Genomic DNA, 24,361 nt, shown 5'->3' on the forward strand with positions numbered 1-24,361 from the left:
AAGGAGTTGAGAGCTTTGCTTTCTGCCTCCCTGGGTCAGCACACCCAAACCTCTGGCTCAGTGCTGGTCCAGTCACTCCTCATTGAACAGTGGAGAACCAGGGCTCAGGGCTCAGGGCTGGCTCCTACTACCTAGGGGTAGTAGGGTCACACCAGACCCTTCCCATTTAGCACCAAAAGTCTCAACTTTGCTTTACTGGTAGGTGAAATGCAATGGTTTTAACAGGGACTGATTCTGGGAGGATTCTGCCCATAGCTAAATGCCCAAACCCTGCTTCCAAAGCATAGTCACCTCAGTGAGGGAGCTTGGTTCCTGTCTAGGAAGGATTCAAAATCCCTCAATACAGAGGGGCTGTGGAGTTTCCTCCATATCATTTTACCCATGCTGGCCCCAAAGACTCCACAGGCAATGCAGCAATCACCACCCAAAGCACAGCCCTGTCCTGACAGCACCACCATGAACTCCAGTGCAAACCACCTTGCCACTATGGAAGCAGGTAGTTTCCAATGATGGAAGTGAGTCTAACCAGAGAAGTGATAGGAATGGTTTCTGGATGGGGACAGCTGGTTGCTATCCCCCTCCTTAGCAAGGGGAGCATCAGTGCTGAACTGTCCCTTGGCTCCCCACACCTGTGGCCATGTCCTGGAGACACGGAAATGACAAACAAACCCTTTAAAATGACTCTGGAGTGATGAAGGAGGACTGCAGACCTGTCCCTGTGCCCTGAGCCCCAGTGAAGGGGAGGAACTGGCATTGCTTTCATTGATTGCACAATATAATGTAAGGGCTTTGCAAGGTACCAGTCTTCCCTGTGAATTAAAATGGAGAGGAGTCTGTAGGCATGTTCTTTTGGCACTAACAAGATGGTATGGAGCCCATCAGGGTAGAGCAGTCTGTAAGCCCCTACCTAACCCTAATCCTAACCTTACCACTGTGTCCCATGTGGGCAGCCTCCCACCAGGCTGATGGCCAGAAGCCCATGACTCTGTCAGGACTCAGGAGCAGCTGATGCAGAACTGGGCTCCATGATGTGACTACTGCACCTCCCTTGGGGAAACCATCGAGGAAACACCAACCCTGAGATCCCATTTGGCCACGGTGTCACAGAGGCATTAAACCTTGCCCAGATGGCAGCGTTGCCATGTCAGGAAGAGCAGCAGGCGTTTGTAGACCACGGGTTCCTCTGAGGTCACCCTGGTGGTCTTCTGCTTTGTCAAGGGCTCGGAGTCAGATTTCCACCCACACCCTGGAGGGGCCCAAGGCCTTTGGTACCTTTGCCATGAGTGCCCCGGCAGTGGGATGAGCTCTTGGCCCTGGCCTACCAGCTGCCCAAGCCTTGTACATTCTTCTCAGGGCACGTACCCGTCCCGTGCTGTGCTCACCCCCACCCTGCCTTATCTTTAAAGAGATTTTATTTTTGGAGATTCCTTCTGCAGTTCCTTCTGCTCGCCCTGGTTTCTGTCCCTCTTTGAAGATGTTCCAGCGGGGTCCATCAAAGGCCGAGCAGATCTGTAGAAAGGGAAATGTGGAATGGTCACTTTGGGCAGCTGCTGAAAATGCACTTCCCGTGAGTTCGGGTGTTTTCAGAGCTGGCCTTTGTGATGTGGTTTTCAGGGTGGTAGGAAGCTCATCCTCACGTTGCTGGACAGGCCTGAGCCTCAGACAGGTGCAGAGCAGCATCCTCTGCAGAGCAGCAGCTCCCATGGAGCCCCATGGGCACAGTGAGGAGCCCACAGCTATAGCTATATAGGACTTGCTTTAGGCTGGCAGTCTGCTTGGCCAGCCCACAGCTCTCCACAGCCATCCTCAGCAATGGGAGCATCTCTCCAGCCATTGAGGCACCCTTGTTTTCCCTTCTGTAGCTCTCTGCTTGACATGTTGGCATCCTGTGAGATGATGGATGAGGATGGGGCTCCTCAGCTGTGCCCCTGAAGGCTGGATAAGTATCTCCCCATGGGCTGGGATAACACCAGCACCCAACTGTTCAGTGTTTTGCAGTCAGATCAGCTCCTCAGCAGGCCCAGAGATCCATGGGGTGCTGGGGAGCTCAGCCACCCCTCGGTGATCCCCCTGCTGCTCCCTGAGCCCACAGGAGGAATGCTTCCCATTAGCAGTCTCTGATAAGTGGCTGGAAGGAGAATTACTCTCCGTGTTGGGCAGTTTGCTAGAGGTTTCCACACTTAACATATCATCGCTATCAGCTCCCTGAAATGCACAGGAGAGGAGTGTGAAGGCGGCTGTTCAGATAAAGACAATCTGCAGAAGGGCTATTTCGGGCATATTTCCATCCAGAGGGAATGTCTGCTCACAGGAGGGGGTGACAGCCCAGCACTGCCACCTGACAGCATCTCACCAGTCAGACTGGGGCTGCCAGGCTCCATCCAAAGCAAATGCATGCTCTGCAAAGCACTTTTTCACCAAAAAGCCTTTGGGGACGTATGTGAAGTTGCTGCTGCTTGATGTGGCAAAAGACTTGGGTAGAAAGAGGGTCCGATCACTGTGCTTCTAGTGCATGCAAGAAATGAATATCCAAAATGACTATCAGGACTGAGAATGTACCTGGAAGAAACATGACTTGATAAATCATGGCTGCTCCATGGGCTGGTGGAAGAGCTAAGGAAGTGAAATTACTCTGGGGGAAGAAATGACACTACTCGTATATAAATAACTCAGGTTTCATTGATCTTTTAGATGCTCCCTTGGCAGAGGGTCCAATGTCACCGCTCCAGTCATGCAGACAATACTCGGGCATTGTTTTATTCTCAGTTACAGGGGAAAGGACAGCACCAGCTGCCTGGCTATCTTTAGCCCATGAGAGCACCCCTCAATTGTTCTGCACTTCAAACAATAGGCACACGTGTGGAGGGTTTAAGATTGCTGGCCTTAGCAGAGCATTTCACATTGCAATGCAGACAATAGATTTCTTTCATGCCCTTGCTCAAGCTGGTATTCCTATGACGGAGAAGCCGGGGTGCAGGAGCTCTGCCTTGTTTTGCTCTATCAGGATGGGACAGCGAGGGGGCTGGGCTCCCTGGGGAGCCCTGTGAGCTCCATCCACATAAATAGCCCTATTGTTCTGCCTCTATTTGGCAGCTGTGGAACATCACATCATCCCTTTTTGCTCGCAGGGTCGAACCAGAGGCTCATTGCTACTCCATTGCACAATGTGTTTCAGTGCCTGCATGCAAACATCTCAAGACACAACAGCATCGGCCAAAGCACCATGAGTTGGTTTCCCTGCAGCCGGAACTGCAGCAAAGCAGAATGAAGCGATTGTGTTTTAACAGGGTACCAGGGGAAGCGAGCACTGGGGACACCAGCAGCTGTATCGTATCGAATGCCTGCATACCTCGGCAGCACGGCCGGCTCACAGCCGCCCTCTCCCTGCCCACTGAGTAGCAGAGACATGGGTTATCTGCATGCACTGCTCATAGCATCATATAGAACGGCTTAGGTTGGAGCAGACCTTAAAGATCCAGACCCAAGGTCGTCTACACCCACCCCGTACTATACCCAATGCATCCAACACCCAGCGCATCTCAAACCCAACATGCCCTATACCCAACATAAGCTCCCATAACCACCCCCCACACCCCAGTGCCAAGCACGCATGTGCTCTCTGAGCCCTACCCTCCCCCTTTACCGCTTTATTCCACGTTGATAGGCCGGAGATGCTGCCCATCGATGGGCTTTTAGGGGCAGGACCAGACTGTTGTCCTATCGCCGGCAAGAAGGCGGGGCAGCCCGGGAGCGCAGGAAGCAGGTAGGGGTTGGTGTGTGCGGCTATAGGGGGCTTATGGGGTGTAGGGTTATGGGGTGCAAGGGGGGGAGTGGGGTGCTGCGGGACTCAGGGCTGTGGGGTGAAGGGAGGGTGTGAGGTGAGCCATGGGGTGCAGGGTGGCAATGGGGGACTGGAGGGACATGGAATGCAAAGGGGGGGAGTGGGGTGCCTATAGGGTGCAAAAGGGCTGTAGGTAACGGGGAGGCCGTGGGGCTGGATACTGGTTATAGGGTTCCATGGGTGTCCATGGGGAGCTGTGGGGTGCTGGGTTCCAGCAGTGGGGCAGGGCAGGCACTGCAGCTCCTCACCCCAAAGCCGGGGCTGCTCAGGGGGCTGTGGGTGACCTTATGGTGCTGCAGCATGGCGGGGCCGTGGGACGCGGTGCTGAGGGATGAGGCAGCCCTGAAGCAGGCAGCAGTGGTGGCGGTGGATGCGGCGCTGCTGGAGGGTGTGCTGATGCGAACCGATGCTGAGCCCAATGCCTCCGAGGTAAGTGCAGCCCCTCCTGGTCCCCCCCTTAGAGCAGCACAGCCCCATACCAAGACACTGATGCTATGCCCCTGCAGGTGGTGAGCTATGCGCCCTTCACGCTGCTGCCCTCGGCCGTGCCCCGTGCCCTGTTTGAGCAGGCGTATGCTGTGCAGCGGGACTTCAACCTGCTGGTGGATGCCATCAGCAGGGACAAGGAGTTCCTGGAGCGCACCTTGGCCAGGTAACGTGTTGCTGGTTGTGTTTAGTGCAATGCAGAGCCATGGAATCATTGAGGAGAGTCATTAAGGTTGGTAAGCACCTCAAAGATGGTCTAGTCCAGCCATGAGCCCACCGTGCCCACTGCAGCACAACCCTCAGTGCCGTCATTGCTGCCTGCAGTGACCTCTGCCTCCCCATTACTCGAGCCTTGTGGCTTCTTGCTTTGCTGGCACTGGGGCTGTGAATTCGAGTAGCCTGAGGCTTCCTCAAGTCTTGTCTGTAGCAACCTGCTTTGGTCTTGTCTGCGCTTGCTGCCAAAGCCTTAAGTTGCCTTACATTGTGTCATGGGAAGTTCAGCTTGGAGACTTCTGTAGTTATGCATTGGGACAAACAGGAGTTGGTACAGTCACTGTCCCTGGGGGCGTTCAGGTAATGTGGAGGTATGGCACTGACAGACATGGGGAGTGGGCATGGTGGGATGGGTTGGGGTTGGAGTGGATGATCTTGGAGGTCTTTTGCAACCTTAATGATTCTGTGGTTCTGTGAAGCACTCAGCACTGCAGCACGTGGAAACCCAGCAGGACAGGCAGCTGGTGCAGCCCCTGAGCTGTGTGTGCAGGCACAGGGATGCCTATGGGCCCTTCCCTGTATCTTCAGACCTTTGTCGTGTTCCTTTGCTTTTGCTCCCACATCCCCATGCACTGCACTAGGAATATCCCCAGCAGGGATTCTCTTAGTGCCTCTGTAGTGCGGTTATTGGACTGACCTGCTCCTGCTGTCCCTCCAGCACCATCAAGGTGGACGATTTCACAGCACGGCTCTTTAGGATCCATCAGCAGGTTCTGGACGAAGGGCTGGCACAGGTAGGATGCAGCTGGGTGGGTGGGTGGCTAAAGGGATGTTCCATGCCATATGGCATCATATGGAAGGGGTTTTCAAGGCAGTGGGAGTTCATTTCACTCTCTTTTGTTTGCTAGGGGCTGGCTGGGCATCAGTCGCGGGTGCTGGGCATCAGTTGGGGGTGCTGAGCAATTGCTTGTTCATCACTTGTATACACTATGGATGCAGGGTCCCACCTCACTCCCTCCCCTCCTTCTCAGTCCGTGTTTTTAGGCATCAACCGCTCTGACTACATGTTTGACTGCGGGGCAGCCAGCCCTCCAGCACTGAAACAGATTGAGATCAACACCATCGCTGCCAGCTTCGGTGGCCTCGCCTCCCGCACTGCTGCTGTGCATGGGTATGGAGCAGCTGCGGCCCACCCTGTGCCCCAGCACAGACCCGTGGTGCATGGGGTCAGGTTTGGAGCCATGTTTGTCCTGCAGGAGGGTGCTCAGAGTGCTGGGGAAGCCTGAGGAGGCGGCGAGGTTGCTGCCCAATAACCCTGCACTTGGGTTGGCCATGGGCATCGCCAAGGCCTGGGAGCTGTACGGCTCGCCAAGGTGAGTGCTGCCAGCTCCTGGAGCTGCATCTGTTTAGTTTACAGCTGTATTTCCTGGACAGTTTAATGACCCTGATAGAGCCCAGCCTCTTCCTGCCTTTCCCCTTTGTGTATGTGCTCAGCACGTGGTGCTGTCATAGGGCAGGTCCTGCTCTCTGTGCCAAGAGGCTGTGGATCACAGAGCAGTGGTGGCTGAGCCTGGTGAGAGAGCTCAGGGTTCATGGTGCTCCGTGTGTCTCTTGCAGTGCCGTGGTGATGTTCCTGGTGGAGGAGTCCCAAAGGAATATTTTTGATCAGCGATGTGTGGAAAATGAGCTGTGGGACAGGTAAAGCAGAGTCTGTCTGCTTCTCATTTGGCCACCTATGCAAGGTTAAGGTTAATACATATCCTGGGTTCCTGGCCTGTTGGCTGAGAGTGGTTGGGGAAAAGCCACGGCCCCAGCATGAGCTCTGCAGGGCCACAGTGCCACTGTGTGGGGAGGGACGATAGAGCTGAAGGGAGGAGGTTCCCCAGGAAGCAAAGTGTCTGCAGCCACAGGCTGGAAAGCCAGCAATGAGCCTGTCCTGCAGGGTGACAGAGCAGAATGGACATGGCTTCTCTTAAGAAAAGCTTTTGGAAGTGAAAAGAAGGCGGGGTGTTCAGCACATTCTGCTTCTGCAGCATTATGGGCTGGGTGCTGGAAATGGGGCTGTTCTATGAGCTGTGTGTGCATCTTGTGACCGCCCTGCTCCTCCTGCAGGAACATTCGGGTCATCAGGAGGCGGTTCCGGGACGTGTATGAGCAGGGCTCCCTGGATGGCACCCGGAGGCTCTTTGTGTGAGTAGGAGCAAGGTGCGCGCTCTGGCTCTGCACTGGGCACACAGCAATAGGAGTCAGTGGGATGCTTTTGAGTCTAAATAATAGCTTTCTGAGAATGCAAGTCTCTTCTGTGCCCCAGGCTGCTGCTGCTTCCCTTAGGGATTATGTGATTGTGTTTTCACTGTGATGGGATTTTGCATGCGCACATCAGCCTTTTGCAGCTGATGCTCCCCCAGATCACATCCTCTAAGCTCTACGGGGCCCTTTCTTCCTCCGTGCACATCTGCAGCACACCCAGGCTGTCTCTGAAGTTTGCACCAATACATTTCCTGTTGACCCTTCACGTGATGCTCTGCCTGGGTCTGTGTTACCCGTGCTGGAGGAGGAAGCAGCGTGTCAGTGAAGCATTGGCACTGAGCACACTCCACATCTCACCCACGCAGGCAGCTGATGCCAAGTGTGACGTTAGTCCTATCCCCAGGCTAACGTGCTCGGAGCTGCACGAGCCCAAAGGAAGCTGTGGTTGCATGCCAGTGTTTTTTCTGTTGTCAGGCAGATTTTTTCCATGCTCTGACCTTTGGGGCCTCCGCTACATTTAATTAATGAATACAGTTGTCAGCGCCGGGCGGTTAAGGGAAAAGCATTGCAGTGCTTCCTCTGGAGCATCCTTCCCCTGGGCTGCGTGCCTGACTTATGGAGACTGTGCTTAGGGCAGGGCTTCCCATGTCCCAGCTGCTCGGGAGGCAAAGCAGAAAGGGCAAACCCCATCACACGCTGCCTGTGGGCCTGTCAGCCCCTACGTGCTGGGCTTTGGGCAAAGGAACTGCTGTTTCTGATGGCTGCTGCTTTCTGTTCCAGGGACGGCCAGGAGGTAGCAGTGGTGTACTACAGAGAGGGCTACGTGCCGAGCAACTACGATCAGCAGGTCAGCACCCACTGCTTGCTCCTAGAAGATGTGGCAGAGGTTTGGAGCACCCCACGGTCCTGTCCTGGCTGGTGTGGGATGCTGCTTGTCCCCACTGCTCATGTGGTGCTCCTGTAGTAAGGAAAGGGGGTGACTTCCTTCTGCAGCCACCACTCCTGTGGGCACCTCCTGTCTGAAGCACTGAGACGCTGCTGAGCAATGCAGGTTAATGCAGATGAGCACCTACTTAAAGGCTTGAACTACAAACCTTTTTGTGCCCTCAGCTGTGCATTAGGACTGGTAGTAGCAGGTGAGAACAATACAGAGCAGCTCTTGCAGGCAGAACAGGGATCTCACATGAAGGGCTGAGCAGAAACAAGAGGTGGAAGCCTGGCTGTGCTGAGGGGCTGATTGCTCTCCCTCTGTCTTAGAACTGGGAGGCACGGCTGCTGCTGGAGAGGTCACGGGCAGTGAAGTGCCCCGACATTGCCACACAGCTGGCTGGCACCAAGAAGGTGCAGCAAGAGCTGAGCTGCCCAGGGACACTGGAGAAGCTGCTCCCTGGTAACGCCGAGGCTGTCAAACGCATCAGAGCAACATTTGCTGGGCTGTACTCGCTGGATGTGGTGAGTGGGATCAGAATGAGGGTGAAGACGAGACACACGCTTGGCCTGCATGATGTAATTCCATGGTTCAGAAACTTCATTGTGTTTTGCTGGCCTCGGGCCCCTGGTAGTCATGCTCAGAGAGGTATCTGGAGGAGCTCCTGCTCCTCACTGATGCTTTGCTGTTGCTGTCTGTCTTCCAGGGTGAAGAGGGTGACCAGATTGCTGCCACAGCTATCGCCAACCCTGAGCGGTTTGTGCTGAAACCACAGCGAGAAGGAGGAGGTATGAAGTGGAGCGGGTGCCCCTGGGTTTTGGTGTGATTCACACTGTCGTGTCCAGGATCACTGTGATGTCTCCTGGTCCTGGCTGGAGGGGTGAGAGGCAGGGTGGAGTGGAGTGACTTTGTGCCTATGGGGATGAATCACAGTGGTGAGGGAGCACTGCTCCTGCTGAGCTCCAGGTCCCAGTGCTGACAGGGCAGAACAGGCACCTGACCCATGTGTTCCACCCTCAGGGAACAACCTGTATGGTGAGGAGCTCAAGCAGGTCTTGCAGAGGATCAAAGACAGCCCTGAGAGAACCTCCTACATCCTGATGGACAAGATCGAGCCGCAGCCATCAGTGAATTACTTGTTGAGGGCACGCAGTCCCCTAAAAGCCTCCAAGTGCATCTCAGAGCTTGGTATTTTCGGTGTCTATGTCAGGTGAGCATTGTGCAGTGTGGGGTGGTTCCTGTCCCTGCTCCTGTCTCAGGGGAACATCTCAGCAGCAGGGCAGGTGTTCCAGGGTGGAGGGATAGGGACAGGTGGCATTGGGTGGGATATGTGCCCAGCAGCAGCTTTCCAGACTGGTGGTTAGTGGTGTGACAGCTACATGGAGTTGGAGCATCCCAGCACCAACACAGCCACACTCAGAAAGACCTGAAGGTGGAGGTGGTGATGTTCAGCTCTGAGTAGCTGCTGCTTCTGTTTAAAGCCCTCCATAGAGGATCCACGGAAACACTTCCACAGCTTATACATTGAAGCCCTCCTACAACTTTTAGAAGCAATTGCACTCTGGCAGCACTCACAGCCCAGCACTGCTCCCGTGCAGAGCATTCCAGCCACCAGTCAAAGAAGGGCAGCATCACCAGCAGGGGCCACGACTCAGATTGTTGCAGATGGAAGAAATGCTGTGGGCTTTCTGTTCCACTATGCTTCCCTGCTCCCTTCTCTTTGCAGGCAGGGCACAGAGCTGGTGCTGAACGAGGCAGCCGGGCACCTGCTGCGGACGAAGGCAGTGGAACATGCAGATGGTGGGGTGGCAGCCGGGGTGGCAGTGCTGGACACCCCCTACCTGGTGTGAGCTCCTCGTGCAGTGCCCACAGGGCTGGGCTGTCATGGGACTGCTTCCCTCAGGGTGTGCCTGGCAAGGTTGGACGGGCTGGAGACAGCCAAGGGGTTTGTATTGGTTTGGAGGCTGCTGCAGAGCTGGAGGTGACCCTGCTCAGTGCCAATCCCAGTTTTGTTATGCTCCTATATACGTGGACAGCTGCCGTGCTGTAGCTTCCCCAAACCTCTATCACTGTCCATGCAATCTCTTGGCTTCACTGTGGGACCAGCACTGAGGGATGACAAGATGCGTCTCCCCCAGGTTTCCTGAATTAATGGGAACAGAGCAGTGGGTGCTCCTGCCCATGGGCTCATGTCTGCAGTGCACCCCTGTTCCACTCCAGCCCTGCTCAGCTGAGCAACTCCAGGTGTGACACAAAGTGCCCCTTCCTGGTGTGAAGCACCCAGGCAGCCTGAGCTCTGCTGCTCAGTGACTGCAGCGAGGCTCCATGCCTGTGTTCCTGATGTCCCTGCTGGCTGTGCCTACAGCCTGCGGTCCAGGTGCCTCAATCAAGCATTGATCTGCCAGCTGATTTCCACGATCTGTGGCTGGTGTTCAGTTGGGGAGGCTGATTACCCCCACCAGAGATTAAAACATGCTGAATCTAAACAAGGCTCTGGGGTCAGTTTTGTCTGAGAATAGCTGTGCAAAGAGGGACACGTATCTTAAATTGTACCTGGAGCTGGGGTAGCATGATGGGTGTTTTGCAAGCCAGGCTGAGTGCAAGCTGTGGGGGTATGCCCTTTGCTGAGCTCTGTCCCCAGCTTCAGGTGAAGCCATCAGGGCTGCTGGCTGCTCTGGGCTCTGCTCGAACTCCGTCCTGTAGTCAGAGCTGGGGTCACAGCCTCCTTTCCACGCTTGCTCACTGCTTTGACACCCGGGGAGCTGGCTCTGCTCAACTTGGTCCCTGCAAAGCCAAATTTGATCTGACAAGCTGTGGTGGCAGCTGAGAGCTCACTGCAGCCCATCAGTGTCATCCTCCCCTCCAAGCTCAGCTGGTCCAGGCATGGCTTTTGGGCAGCTGCACACCTGTGCGTGGACATTTCATGTAACTTAGCAACCTGGCAGCTTCTGCTCTGTTCAAGTCTGTGCAGCAGCATTGGAGATGTGTCCTGTGCTGCAGCCCAGCATGAGCAGCCAATGCTGAACTGCAGGTGTGAGGCATGATGGACTCCAGGAGGAAACAGTTTGATCTTAGTCCTTGGGTGCGCATTTTGCTGGAGCAATGAGCAGAGAGGTTAGCTGCTGCCATGAGGAGCAAGAGATGAGCAGCACTGGAGCAGGGCTCTGAGCTGCTGGAGGCAGCACATGCTGTTTTCTCCCTGGTACTGCTCCTGAATCCATCCTGCACGTTGATGACACGTGGGTGTCATGCAGTCTGGTGCTTTCCATACACCTTGGTGGAATTATGTTGGCTGCAGACCAGTTAAAAAATAAAGCACAGGCTGTGGCCCTGGAGTTTCTGCCCTCTGCCCAGTGTAGGGGCAGCACAAACTGAACCACAGCCTTGGGAAAAGAGATAAACATCACCTGACACCACTGCAGCCACATAAGCATCCTCAGTGCTCAACCCCAGCGCAGGGATGAGTGTCTGTCCTGCAACACTTGTGGGTCCAGAACAAATCCTGGCTATGGCACAGGGGTCTCCCCTTGGACTCTACACCAGACAAACATTTACAATGCACTTACTCCTGCACACGCTCTAAACCCATTTCTGTTTTGTTTTCTTGATTTTTTAATTCCATTTTGCATAGAGTTCTAGCTGTCTCCAGCCAAAATTACACAACAGTAGTAACGGAGGAGGAGAGCAGATGTAGGAACTCATGTCAAAGTGGCACAGTCCTGCGGAAGGGAGCAGTGGGTGGCACGTGGGACACAGGCACGACTGAGGTTACACGTCACAGACAGATACCATGCTGGTGAGAGCAGCAGGCAAGAAATGAGACTTGGGCAGCAGCTCTGCAGAGCACCTGCAACAACAGCTGCCCTGAGCTTTGGAAGAGTTACCACCTCCTCCCCAACCAGCCAAACACCAGCTCAATTTCAAGGTAAAACCTGTTGCAACAAGATTTAAAGCTCATTTCTCCTTTGGTTTAAGTGTAGAAATCAAATGGCTCAGGTGTGACTTCAATACAGACATTACAAGGAGGTATCTTTCCCAGCTCAATCCAGGGCTGATGTTCAGTGTAATCAACTTGATGAGGAAACATTGGCTTTGGTAGTACCGTCCTGGTGTTCAGGCTTGGGCTGGAGTTACTGTTTTCTCTCATCATCATCAAGTCATGCCAGATTTAAGCAGAAGTAACACCACATTTGGTTGGTTGGCAGTGGGAAAGGTGCCTCTGCAGTGCTCTGGCCCTGCTTCATTTGGTACCAGCAGCACACACCTGACCCAGCCCTCAAAAGGAACATTTGGCTGTGCTGCCTCTGTGAGGATGAGCCCATGTAAGCTGGGTTGCAAGCACCCAGACCATGGCCACAGCCAGCAAAGGACCCCACGCTGGGAAACATGCACCAGCTGGCACTACATGGGTAGCAACAGCAGAACCTGGTACCAAAGAGCTCTAAAAAATCCAGCTAAAACACAGAGCTCCCAAACCTTGCCTTGTTCCCTTTCAGGTATGGGACCTAAGCTAGAAAACAGTGGATGCTAAAATTCAGTTGTGCTTATGATGTGAGAGTGCTTTTAAGTTTTCCCATAGCTCTGAGTAGAAAAGGAAGCTTACTCAGCATGTGGACAGTGGCAAGTGAGCCTCCCTTGCCTGCCTGCATTAAGTAACTCCAGTACCACTTCCCCTACAACCTGCTCCCAGCTCCTTCACACTAAGGGAAGGACACCAGGACCCCTCAACTACATAAAGTTAATCAACACCCCCCCAAGAGAAAACAAATAAAAATCAAGATCGAGGTGATGGAAACAGAGGAGCACAAGTCACAAGTCCCTGTGTAAATGAGGCCAAACCTCAGATGCATGATACTCATCTCTGATGCGACATGCAGGCTCCTCCAAGGCATGAACACACTGGCAAGACACAGCCTCTCCAGGGTCAGCCTTCCTTCGTCTCTTAACATTTGTACATTCAATTTCAACAGGTGAAGGTTTCTTTCCCAGGGCAGACAGTAGTTACTCGAGGGACCTGCTCATTGGGACACTGCTGCTACAGTTCTGTTCAGCAGGGAGAGGTGATGCTGCTACAGTTTGGTGTTGCATCTGTTGTTGAAAAGCTGGTTTATAATGCCCGGGTTTACCAAGGTGGAGATGTCCCCCAGATCTCTGTCATTTTGAGCAATCTTCCTTAGTATCCGCCTGGTGATCTTTCCTGTAAGGACAACCATAAAAAGGAAAGCAGGACTTAGGATCTCTTCAGCATCCTTAACAGGAGTCAGTGCCCAGACCTACAGCATCCCATATATGCCCTAGGGTTGCCCACAATGGATTCAGCTGTTCCCTGACAAACATTTCAGGGATAGTTAATTCCTTTCCACTGGCAGGAACTGATTGATCCTCCCCAGCACATTAGTTGGGTGCCTTACCTGATCGGGTTTTGGGCAGGCTGGGTGCATACTGGATGTAATCAGGTGTTGCTATCGGTCCGATTTTTTCCCTGACTGCAAAACAAAAAAAAAAACAACAAAACAAATCTTCATTATAGGTACAAGAAGATCTTGCATCTATTTTTTTCTGGCAGGACTACTGAGATCAGGCATGCAGAGCCCAGCTCCCAGGGCAGCCTGGTGCTCACAGAGCACAGGGCTCAGCACATCTTCCCAAAGGCAGCTGCACTCCACTTCTCATTCTCTCCATTTCCAAGAGACCTCAATAACTGCTGCACCAATCACTGTTACCGTTTTGACAGAGCTAGGATTGATTCTTCCTAATGTGTTCCTGCAGAGAAGAAAGTCCCATGGCAGGTCAGTCCCTGCTCTGCCAGTGCTCTCTGGCTGCAGGAGATGGGTTTGCAAATGTTCCCTTCTGCCTCCCAAAGTAACCAAACAGTTCTGAAATCAACCAGGGAGAGCCACAGGAACCATGCCCTCCATGCAAACAAAAGCTACCTAAATTCTCCCTGTGGTTGCCAGCTCCCAGGAGGTAGAGATGGCATCACACGAGCAGCCAAAGGCCAGGAGAACTAATTTTAGTCTTTGCCAGCCATGCTCTGTAATCAGAGGGGGCACCTTGATGCAGTTGTCCATGCTGCATTCCCCAGACTACATGCACCCTCATTTATGCACCCAAGCCCTTAACCCCTCCACTCCCTGCCCATCACTGCCCTTCTCTCTGCAACACAGCCTCCAAGCAGTTTGGCTGTTACTACCTTGTTTCTTCAGCTCATCTATCATGTTCTTGGTGAATTCATGGCCATCTTTCAGCGTCACGAAGCAGTAGAGGCATTCGCCTTTCAGGGGGTGTGGGTGGCTGACCACAGCGGCCTCAGAGATGGCTCCATGCTCGAGCAGAGCTGACTCCACCTCTGCAGTGCTCAGCAAGTGGCCTGGGAACAGAGAGGCAGCGCACTGCAGAGCTGCATGGAGGCCTGCAGTCCCCCACAGCAACTAGGAAGAAGAGGTGTGCAAGTGTAAAACGCCCTGAGCTGCATGTTTGAGAGGACTGGTTTCACTTGCTTCTCTCTCCAGCTGTTTTCTCAAACCAGTTTGCAGTGGTGTGGGCTGCCAGGCATCACTCACATGAGCTCAGGCTGCATGGTGAGGCTACCATCTCTGTCTGTTCTCCTTCCCATCTTTAGGCTTCCTTCTTTAACAGGTCTGTGAATTGTTCACAGACACAGGATTAAACATATTACAGGCTGAGAAGGAGTTGGATTTGGTAAAAGGAGAGCTGCCCACAAGGTCAGCTGAGGAGGAACAGGCTGGACCTGCGCTGCTCCAGGTCACTGCTGTGCAATGAAACAGAGCTTTCCAACACAAGGCTGGGGCACAACTCACTTTTGTATACTGCCTGCACTCACACTCTGATGTTCTGGGACTGCTGCCACAGAAAACCACAAAGTCACAGGCATGTCTGATTTGGAAACAAACCTGACCCAGCAATTAGATCCATCTAGAGGACAGGCTGCTGGGCAGTCTCACACATGGGGAAATGCTGCCCATAAAAGCAAAGAGGCTCTTTTAACTAGCATCAGGAAGCACAGTGGCTCCCACTGAAGACAAAAGTTGTTCTTACCAGAAACATTCAGCATGTCATCAATTCGCCCTGTGATCCAGTAATAACCATCTTTATCTCTCCTGCAACCTAAAAATAGCCAGAAATGACAACATGAGGAAGCAGTGCCAGCTCTTAAAGCAACTGATAAGGAATCCTGAGGCCAGGACATTGCAAGATTTTAATTGCTATCCCCAGGCCTCTGCACCCACACGCTGCCCAGACAGCCTTACCATCACCTGTCACGTAGTACCCAGGGAACTTCTTGAAGTACGTGGTTTCAAAACGCTGGTGGTTTCCATACAGTGTGCGCATTATTCCTGGCCAGGGCTGCTTAAATACCTACAGTGAAAAATGCAGACCTGAGTCAGTGGTCAACTCTTAACCAAGCAGCCTGATGCTAGTTAAAAGAGCTGTGCAATGATAGAGATGCTGAAGAAGTGGCCATAAGAGATGGCACTCAGATAGCTACTGCCTTGTGCTACTGAGAAAGCCTCTCCACTCCCTCCTGCCATGCTCATGCATACAAGTGCCTTTATGGATCATTTAACCAGCTTGTTCATGGCACAAAATTCACAGTGAGTTACAGGAGTAAAGGGAGCTCCTACCACCCAAGGGATCCAGTGTAAATAGAGATGTGCATACACTACCCAGAACATCTTGGAGCTTGTGGGGAACAGACAAGGGTATGGTGAGGAAGATCAGCCCCTCTTTACCAAGTAGCCTTCTGCTTCTCCTTCCAGCTCTTCCCCCGACTCGTTCATGATGGCAGGGACCACACCAAAGAAGGGGAACGTCTGTCATGGGGACCAGACAGCAAGGAGACAGAAAGATGAGCCCAGGCATTCAAACTTTGCAAACAAGAGGGGTGGGGAGTCCTGTCTGTCAGGGCAACAGCGATACTCACAGCAGAGCCTGGTTTCATGGGGGTGGCAGCAGGGAGAGGCGTAAGCATGTGGCCACCCTGAGAAGAGAGGCAAAAGGAATGAGGTTAGATGATGCCAGCCTGTGGGGAAGAGGAAAGAGAGTCTGTTTGGGTACAAAGCTTTGTAGCTGCTGGAGATGATAAAGAGTGAGCGCAGCGTTCAGAGCAGCAGACCTTGTCAGGAACCCTTCTGAGAAGGTCTCCCCATGTAGCCTGTTTGAGGCCATGGGAGAGAAGGGGAACCAACACTTGCAAGCTACATGAGATGCTGGGAAAAGCTCCTAGACAAGGAGAACAACTAGTCCCTGTAGAACCAAAGAAACATTAGGGGAAACCTGCACAGACACCCACACTGCCTGCTGGGAGCACATTCTGCTGGGAGAAGTCCCAGAGACACCCAGGTGAGGACTCACCGTCTCTGTCTGCCAGAACGTGTCCACGATGGGACACCTCTCCTCTCCCACCACACGGTAGAACCACAACCAGGCTTCAGGGTTGATGGGCTCCCCAACGGTCCCCAGCACCTTCAGAGACTTCCGGCTGTGCCTGCAGAAAGGAGGGGGCTCACGGGGGCTCAGCAGGCCGCAAAGAAAAGCAGCTGTGAGCCTGTGGCACTGCAGAGCCTGTAGGAATCCCCAGGCCTCTCAAATATATTTGATGTTTCAATGATTCAGTCCCTTCTCAGCTCTCTGCCATGGGGGAAGGAAGAAGGGAAACCCCTGTGGTTTTGTTGCCTCCTGCTTGAGCTCCCACTTGGCTCTGCTCCTTCCCTTCTTTGGGCCAAGCTGCAGCACAGAGAAGCCCTCTGCCCAACACACTTCTGTGAGCTCTGGGTGGGGTAGCAGGGGAGAACCTGCAGTCTCAAAGCTTAGCTGCAGCTCACAGTGAAATTAAGGACCTGCTCTGGGGTGCCACAATGGAGATAGTGAAGGGGTGCAAATTGCTGTGTTGAAGGCCAAAGATCCTGTTTTGTTCAGACAATATGGTGAAATACTGCTGCTCAGAGAGGAAGCTGTGCTGGTGCCAGGGACCCCGGTGTTCCTGGGGACTAACTCACTTTTTGACGGGCTCCTCCCCACTCTTCATCAGCAGCCGGATGGCTGTGGGTGCCGTGTAGAACTTGGTCACCTTGTACTTGTCAATGATACTCCACATTCGCTCAGCGTCCGGGTAGGTGGGGATACCTTCAAACTGAGTGGGAGACAGGGCAGTGATGCAGCTGTTCCTCACTGCCATCTCCCCACAACGACCTGCAGCCCTTCCTCAAGCAAGAGAAGCTGAGAGCAGCTGTACCCCTGTGTGTTCTTAGAGGCATGCCAGGGGCACCACGCAGTGAAACCAGTTCAGGACCCTTCTTACTTCTTCCTCAGGACGGATTTTGCACCCTCTCACCTCAACTGTCCTAGCAAATGTCCCCTAAAACATCCTAGCAGGGAGGACACTTGGGTGGCTATCACAGTGATGCAGTCCCACCAACCCAAATGACTGTCCATGTGGCGCAGGGTGATCGGTCCAAACACAGTGACAGACCCACAGCCAACAGCACTAAGAACCCTAAAAAGGATTCTCCCAGCATGACATATTTTCCTGTTTGCTCTTCCACATGGGAATCTTGGACCCAAGCCTTTGGTTCCTGATGTGTATACAAGTTACAGCCATATACTGACAAGGGAGAAACAGGAATTAAATGCAGGTTGTCAATTTAGTGCCAGCAGCAACAGCTTTACTCCCTGGCTCCCAATCCAGCTTTCACATTAGCTTGTAGTTGTCCTGATGCCTGTTTACACAAGGCTGGCACTTCTAAGAGAAAGAAATGTGAGCATTTGAGAAACAAATTACCTGGAAGTCATACATACAGCCTAACCATCCTCTCTGCCACTAAGGAGTAACCCATGTCCTCTTTGGGGAATACCATCCTTCCTCACAGACCACAGCATGCTACAGCATAGCATGGATGGTACAAAGGGCTTCATACAAGGGAGAAAAGCAAATCTTAACATTCTCCTTGCAGAGCAAACACCACCATGCATAACTTCTTAGAGGACAGGCACCCAATGGCCATCCAGCACTTACTAATATGCTAGTTGCCCCATTTGCCAAGGGTCCATATGTGATGTAGGAATGGCCTGTTATCCATCCAATGTCAGCTGTGCACCAGTAGATGTCCTCAGGCTGGTAATCGAAGACATACTTAAATGTAGTGGCAGCATAAAGCATGTATCCACCCACCGTATGCAGCACACCCTGAAAAGAGAAGGCACAGAACCATCAGGTCATGTTCCCACCAAGGCCCTCAGCTCCCAAGCCAAGCAGAGCATCACTGTTTCACTGACATTACACAGCAGCTGAGCACAATGACAAACACAGCCCCTCCACCAAGGCGGCAGGACCTCCCTCACCCCATCATTGGGGGGTTGCTGTGGCTCAGCCCATCCCCACAGGGCAGCAAGCTATATAGGACACGTACCTTGGGTTTCCCAGTTGAGCCACTTGTGTAGAGGATGAAGAGTTCATCCTCTGAGTCGCACCACTCAGGCTCACACTCCGTGCTGGCACCGTTCATTAGATCTTGCCACCACACATCCACGTGTGGATCCCAGGGGATCTGAGAAAAGCACAAGACTAGGAACAAGCCCCCCACAAAGGCACAGAGAGGGAACAAGTGGCTGCAGCCCCAACCTTGTCACCCCTTTTGGCCTATCCAGGCAGGAATTCATGGCACAGCTTCTGCCCAGAACTGCAAATTATGCATCAGAGCTGCAACTTCCCAGTCAAGAAGTTCCTGCAAGATCTGAAGTAGATTTTCCAAACCAACAAAACCCCCCTCAGGAGCAGCTGTGGCTGCTCTACACTTTCATAGAAAACAGGATCCCTCCTGGCTCTATGGGCCGCCACTGAGCTGCAAAGAAACAAGCCAGGAGCCTTGTCACAGCCACACATCCTCCAGTCCCAGCCACCTTGCAGGATCTTGTTGTCATGGGAGTCACAAGACCAAAGGAACACATCAGTCTTCTTGTCTCTGCAGACCCGAAAATCTGTTATACCCAGATTTTAAGACAACTATCTTGATGAGAAGTGGCTCCTCCGGTGCTGAACCACCCAGCACTGACTGCCCATGAAGGGTGCCAAGGCTATGACAGGGCTACCAGCACCCATAAGTTAGGCTGTCATGGGGGCTGAGGTCACCCTGAGAGCTGTGCTGGCTGGCACCATCACTGGAATGGACATCTCAGTGCAAGACCCAGTTCCACCCAACCTTCTCTCCACTCCTTGGAGGAGCCTGGGGATAGCTCAGACTGAGAGCAGACCTCCACTGCCCCCACCTCCACAAAGCCAGGCACAGCGATCCCCAGTCTTGCAGCACATGGAGAGTTCACCAGGGGCACATCAGCTGAAAGAACAAGGGCCCACTGTGTAGCGTAGCTTGTGCAGTGTCCTCAGGATGTCACCCCATTCTAGCAGTCACTCGTACAAGAATTTCTTGTTAGCAAACAGAAATGGAAAGTGCCTTTGGTCCAAGAGGTAGAGACTCAAACAGTGAGATGTCACTTCAGCAAAGCAGGATGGAAAGATCAGCACAGGGATCTTGTGGTTCTGCTGGAACTCTGTGGCTGAGCAGACACAGCAGCTGCCTGCTCCTGGCACTCACCAACACAGGGAACCTGCTCCATGTACTGGATCCCAACAGCTCACGGCTGCAGGCTATACAGAGCAGCCCAAAGGAAGCAGATGTACCCCAGAATTCCCTCAGCTGGAGCACCCCTGTGCACAGAGTAGCCACGGGGTGGCAGTGATGCACTGCAACCCTGAGACGTGCATAGACCATTTGGAGGCGCTGAGATTCCACTGCTCCGGTACGTGGTGCAGGAACACCAGCCCCTCTGCCCCTTCACTGACAGCACTGCACAGCTGAGCCCATTTTGAAAGCTCTCACAGAACCCCACGGCACCTGGATTTACTTAGGAGGGAATTTCCATAAGTGTGGTACATCAGCAAGCTCTCAGCAAGGCACCACATGGGACACATCCATACTCAGCTTGTACCAGCCTATCTGTTGCCTTCTGGCATCTCTCCTCCACGGATCACTAAATTTTAGCACCAAACTTCCTCTTTCTCATGGAGCAGCTCAGACCTGTGCATGGCACACAGCCCCCAAGGCCAGGCCTGCTTGGCAGCACCCAGACCAGTGCACACAACAGGGCATCCTGCCTCTGTCCTACACAGTTTCTCTACCGGGTTAGAAAGGAAAGAGACCTGGAGCTATGAGGCACAGCAGTGATAGAGGTGCCTGCAGTCTCTGAGAGCTGAACACCCTGATCCAGGGACATCTGAGAGCTTGATATAGCTAGGATGGGAGCTAGCACGCACCTGCCCATCACCGGACATCCCACCTGGGTAGGCAGCAAGGCCATGGGGCAGCTGATGCCAAGGTACCAGAGAACATCTGAATCTCAAAAAGTCACACAGTGATGCTGACTAATAAGAGCCCATTCAAGTGTGCAAACCCCAGCTCTCCTAGTGCTCTAGCAGAGGACATGTGCTGGGTGGCCTGTGTTCAATTCACACAAACCCTGTAACTGCAGCTCCTTGGTCAGGCAAGCAAAGCCCTGGAGCTGGGCTGGGCTGTGGGGCTGCAGGCTTCCTGGCCCTGCACACCACTGTGCCTGGGGAGCTGCCCGTGGTTCCTGCCGGCCCGTGATGATGGGAAGCACATTGTGAGAACTGCCTGTAGAGGTGAAACGTCATCCTGATGCTGGCAGCAAGTCCTACTGGTTCTGAGTTTCACCTTGCAAACATACTCACATGCATCCAGGTGTTTTCACAGAAGCCAGTCTGTTTCCACCAGAACAGAAAGGGCTGGACATCCCCTTTGTGAAGAGGAAGCAGAAGGCAGCCAGGCAGTCCCAGCACACACACACACCTCCTCACACTCTGATTGTATCACAGCCACTGCAGGATCCCAAGCCACACTTGCTGCCCTTGTGCATCTGGGCAAAGGGCTGCACACTCAGTGTCTGCAGCCAAGCAGAGGGTGGCACCTATTGCTAACATGCAGCTGCTGGTCACACAGTTAGCAGGACACGCGTGGCCGTGCAGATTCAGTGTGGTTAGAAAGGGATGAAGGGGGGAACAAGAGGGAAGTGCCAAGAAGAGAAAGACAGCACTGCACGTAAATACCTTGGGATGGAGTCTCTGTGAGCTCTCAGACTTTTTTTCCTGTTAAAAATCCACAAAGAGGGTGTGAAAGTTGAGAAGAGGAGGATCCACATAAGGCTTTGCAGGCAAAGAGTTGCATGCTGATCTGGCAGGCTGGAGACTGTTCTGATCCGGAGCCCAGGCCAGGAGGTGCTCTCTGAGCACAACCGTGGCCCAGTTTGCCTTCTCTAGGGGCCTCAGCCAGTTGAGTACAACAGCACAGAGCAGGACACAGTGCACTGACCGCCCAACAAAAGCCAACAGAGCAATAAAAATGCACTCAAAGGGGAAAGTGACCCCTAATAATGTGTCCAAACAAGAACCAAAGGGTAAAAGGCAGCCCAACTCCATCTCTGCCTGGATGGCTGTTCAATAACCTCACATCCCCAGCAGTCAGAATAGGGATAGGCTTCACCATAGCATCTCATCCAGGAAACGCAGCACAGAAATGCTGCCCAACTCCACTTTTCACACTCCTTGCAGCTCCCCACGGCACGTAAGAGACAGTCAAATGAGCTCAATGTAACATGGCCAGGCTGGCAAACGCTGCACAGCATCCCAGTATCATCAACACAGCTGAACAAACAAAGGTAACTCAAAGACACAGTCTACTGCCAGAGACGTGCACCAACCATCCTTCTGAAAGCAGAGCCCAAGACTCTGTCAAACACAACCCCAAAACAAAACCCTTTGCTGGGCAAGCAGCCACCTGCCCAGGCCATACCCCAGCACCTGGGGATGGCTCCATGCACTGATGTGAATTAATTGGCCGACATTTAGGGACAGAAGATACAGAGTGTGCTGTTAGTGTTGGGTGGTGACAGAAGCATCCATCAAGGCAAAGGCAGCACTTGGCTGCACTGTGCAGCAGGATTGTGCACAGCCTCAGGAGCTTAGTAGGAAGCCATGACTCCCTGACACCTTCTCCTCCTTCCACCCCATCTTACCCCATTGTTTCTGGCCCACATCCTCCCAACTGGTTTCATTTACAAGGGACAGCCCCAGCAGCTGATGCAGTTCTTGTGCCAGATATGCAGGGACTGCACTATTCCCAGTGTTTCTGTGATTGTTATGTTGGGGCCTGAAGCCAGGCACAAGAACATACCTTCTGTTTCTCTCTTCTGTTTCCACTGCTACAGCTATAGCACAGGAAAGACATTGCTCCCTGCACAAAATGGGAGACATATATGATTGGAAAGGAAGAACCCTTCAGTGGTCAGAGAGAAGCAAATATCTTGTCCTTATCCTGAGAGCTTCCAGCCTGTGGAAGCTGTACCCTGCTGTGCAATCAGGAGCCCTGTGGGTTGGCAGCTAGTGATGGTGTTAAAGGAAGCAGCAGGAGGGGATCTGGGAAAGACAAAAGAACCCTTCTTTGTATCACTCACAAAGCAGCAACAGCAAGCAGGGGAGAAAGCAGGAACAGGAGTCAGAAAACAGAAGCAATGAGAGAAACACAGCAGTGGTTTCACACTGAATTTGCTGAGGGAAAAGAAATAATAAAAAATACCCTCCCTCAATTCCCAACCTCCTGAGAGCATACCTGCACATCCTGGCACAGCCTTTTGAGAGGAGGAGACTGGCTGCATGCCCCATCAGCTGACTCCTCCCGTCCAAGGTGCTTCACCACAATGCACTTCTTCAAAGGGAAGCCCCTGTAAGGAGGAAGGAGCTGTCAGATGGGGCTGCTCAGGCTATGCCTGCCCTTTGTGTTATATGGGCTGTGCTGAAGGCAGAGCTGAGAACCTGAGCTGCTTTTCTTTAGCCAGAGTGTATGCTGCCTGCACGCCCTCACAGGCAGCTCACTGGGAAGAGCTGTCCTGCTGCCTGACACTCCTGGGAGCCAGGGAACAGGAGAGCAGTCTGGACACAGCTGCACAGGGAGGCCCTGCTGCACATCTCACCCCTCATCACCGCTCTTCCATCTGCACTGCAGTTGCAGCCATGCAAACCCCAGACATATCATGAACTGCTGTGGGACACGAACAATGCCACAGCACAGGAGTGGAGTTTGGAGAAAAGGAAAGGTCTGTGCAGAACTTAATGGGGTATTATTAGGTAAACCATACGTGTACCATTCCTAAAGAAGAAGGAAGGATTCCACAAGCACCTCTCACAATTCGCTGCCTTGCAAATCCCTAATTTGCCTGTCTGTGAATCTGCACAGGACCTCCCACAGCACCCACAAGACACTAGGCAGCTGCTTCCATCCCTAGGAGTCATCAGCTGTGCACTCCAGAAAAGGGAAGAACTTCCAAAGCCAGATCGTACATCAGGAAAAAGAGCAGGGCTTTGTTCCTTCGTGGGGACTAGCAGAGCATCCTGTCTCTGACCTGTCAGGGCACCAACACATTATCAGTTAACTCCATCAGCTTTAAGTTCTAATTCTGTCCTACCATGTAACTGCTTTGAAAAACAAAAGACTTGAAAACACTTCTAAGCAGTTTCAATTTTGAACATTCTATCTGCCCTAGATTTGCATGTTTGATCTAACAAGTTGAATGCAAAATCACAGTGAGTGTTAGCAACTCTCTTCTACAAATATGTTGCCTTTATTCTTACTTACTACACAAGGAATACTTTGCCTACTAAACAAAAGGTTACAAAGAAGTCATGACCAGCATCTGTGTGTTTTTCTCCCCAAGTGAAGTCATCTATTATTATGACGTGCATCTGTCTTGTCAGTGCAGAAGCCAGAGCAATGGGAAGAGGAGACTTTGGCATGGAAGTGTAAGGATCTGGGTGTGGTCTCCAGCATGACAGTGACTGTGTCTGTAAGTCTAGTAAAGTCATTTCATCACATTTATTTCCCTTTCTTTAAAATGTGACGGTAATATCTGCCCCTCTTCATGCTTCACCAGTATTACAGTGAAGGCATTCAAAGAAATGGAGTCAGGTATTAATCCTGTGCATAGACTGCTACCTGCCAATTAAAGTGCTGCTTCCTACAACACAGCCATCTCGCACAGCTGAAATATTTATCTCATTACTGTTGAGCAAGTGGCTTTTGGGCAAGGTTTAAGCTCCATCTTAATATGCACCACAGTACGGTGTCAGACTGCACAAAGGTGTGTTATTCCCTGCCACAGCACTGGGAGATCCACCATTGCTCACGGCTATTTTCACCATGAAAATTTACATTCCCATTTCTTAGGAGTAGATTCCAACAAATGCCCTTTCACAAAAGAATCTGAATTTACTTGTCTTTGCTCTTCTGGAGGGCTTCATCTGCAATTTGTTTCAGGTTGACCAGCTTGTCCCCTCGATAAAAGGCATCTGCAAAACAGTAAGGACGGTGTGAGAGGGGCTCTGCAGCCAAGTCAGCCTGGGACAGCTAGAAACAACAGGCAGCTTTAGGAGGTCAGAGTAGAACTTGTGCACCAGAAGGAGGGAAAGCAGTCAAGCAGCTGATGGGAAAGGTTTCCTAATACGCCCTTTTAGCCTAGAGAAACAGATGCCAAGGGAAATGGTGAAATTCCTTCCCTGG

General features: G+C 52.6%; 2 protein-coding genes across 9 annotated transcripts in view; one reads left to right on the forward strand and one right to left on the reverse strand.

The window, feature by feature from the left end:
• The first annotated feature begins 3,652 nt into the window (after window positions 1-3,652).
• GSS (glutathione synthetase) lies at window positions 3,653-10,204 on the forward strand. Of its 2 annotated transcripts, none has more exons than XM_015881367.1 (13): window positions 3,653-3,763; window positions 4,141-4,270; window positions 4,348-4,493; window positions 5,259-5,334; window positions 5,572-5,711; window positions 5,797-5,913; window positions 6,158-6,238; window positions 6,653-6,730; window positions 7,571-7,637; window positions 8,048-8,242; window positions 8,425-8,506; window positions 8,739-8,928; window positions 9,445-10,204. In XM_015881367.1, exons 1-13 carry the CDS (start codon window positions 3,672-3,674, stop codon window positions 9,566-9,568), a joined length of 1,518 nt encoding a protein of 505 aa, XP_015736853.1. In that variant the 5' UTR covers window positions 3,653-3,671; the 3' UTR covers window positions 9,569-10,204. The 2 variants fall into 2 exon arrangements, with proteins under 2 accessions (XP_015736853.1, XP_015736854.1); XM_015881368.1 differs by having other exon boundaries at window positions 3,759-3,773.
• A 1,097-nt stretch (window positions 10,205-11,301) lies between these two features.
• ACSS2 (acyl-CoA synthetase short chain family member 2) overlaps window positions 11,302-24,361 on the reverse strand; it is a 28,628-nt gene continuing 15,568 nt past the window's right edge. The window contains exons 6-20 of one of the 7 annotated variants that reach the window (XM_015881360.2): window positions 24,075-24,150; window positions 22,418-22,529; window positions 21,983-22,042; window positions 20,860-20,898; window positions 18,149-18,286; window positions 17,755-17,925; window positions 16,739-16,872; window positions 16,095-16,227; window positions 15,664-15,720; window positions 15,473-15,553; window positions 14,996-15,098; window positions 14,778-14,846; window positions 13,912-14,088; window positions 13,130-13,204; window positions 11,302-12,915 (exon numbers count right to left, since the gene is read on the reverse strand). In XM_015881360.2, coding sequence (XP_015736846.1) covers window positions 12,788-12,915; window positions 13,130-13,204; window positions 13,912-14,088; window positions 14,778-14,846; window positions 14,996-15,098; window positions 15,473-15,553; window positions 15,664-15,720; window positions 16,095-16,227; window positions 16,739-16,872; window positions 17,755-17,925; window positions 18,149-18,286; window positions 20,860-20,898; window positions 21,983-22,042; window positions 22,418-22,529; window positions 24,075-24,150 — 1,553 coding nt within the window. In that variant the 3' untranslated portion in view covers window positions 11,302-12,787. Of the gene's footprint in view, window positions 12,916-13,129; window positions 13,205-13,911; window positions 14,089-14,777; window positions 14,847-14,989; window positions 15,099-15,472; window positions 15,554-15,663; window positions 15,721-16,094; window positions 16,228-16,738; window positions 16,873-17,754; window positions 17,926-18,148; window positions 18,287-20,859; window positions 20,899-21,982; window positions 22,043-22,417; window positions 22,530-24,074; window positions 24,151-24,361 lie in introns of all 7 variants that reach the window. The other 6 variants (XM_015881359.2, XM_015881366.2, XM_015881364.2 and 3 more) reach the window with 6 other exon arrangements.

The sequence above is a fragment of the Coturnix japonica genome, chromosome 20, assembly GCF_001577835.2.
Source record: "Coturnix japonica isolate 7356 chromosome 20, Coturnix japonica 2.1, whole genome shotgun sequence".
Taxonomy (NCBI): Eukaryota; Metazoa; Chordata; class Aves; order Galliformes; family Phasianidae; genus Coturnix; species Coturnix japonica.

Excerpts from the sequence above, each read along its gene's own strand:
- GSS (XM_015881367.1), top strand. The coding sequence starts at position 3,672 with ATGCTGCCCATCGATGGGCTTTTAGGGGCAGGACCAGACTGTTGTCCT. Across the intron at positions 6,731-7,570 it reads GGCACCCGGAGGCTCTTTGT|GGACGGCCAGGAGGTAGCAG; the intron begins GTGAGTAGGAGC and ends TTTCTGTTCCAG. Across the intron at positions 8,929-9,444 it reads ATTTTCGGTGTCTATGTCAG|GCAGGGCACAGAGCTGGTGC; the intron begins GTGAGCATTGTG and ends TTCTCTTTGCAG.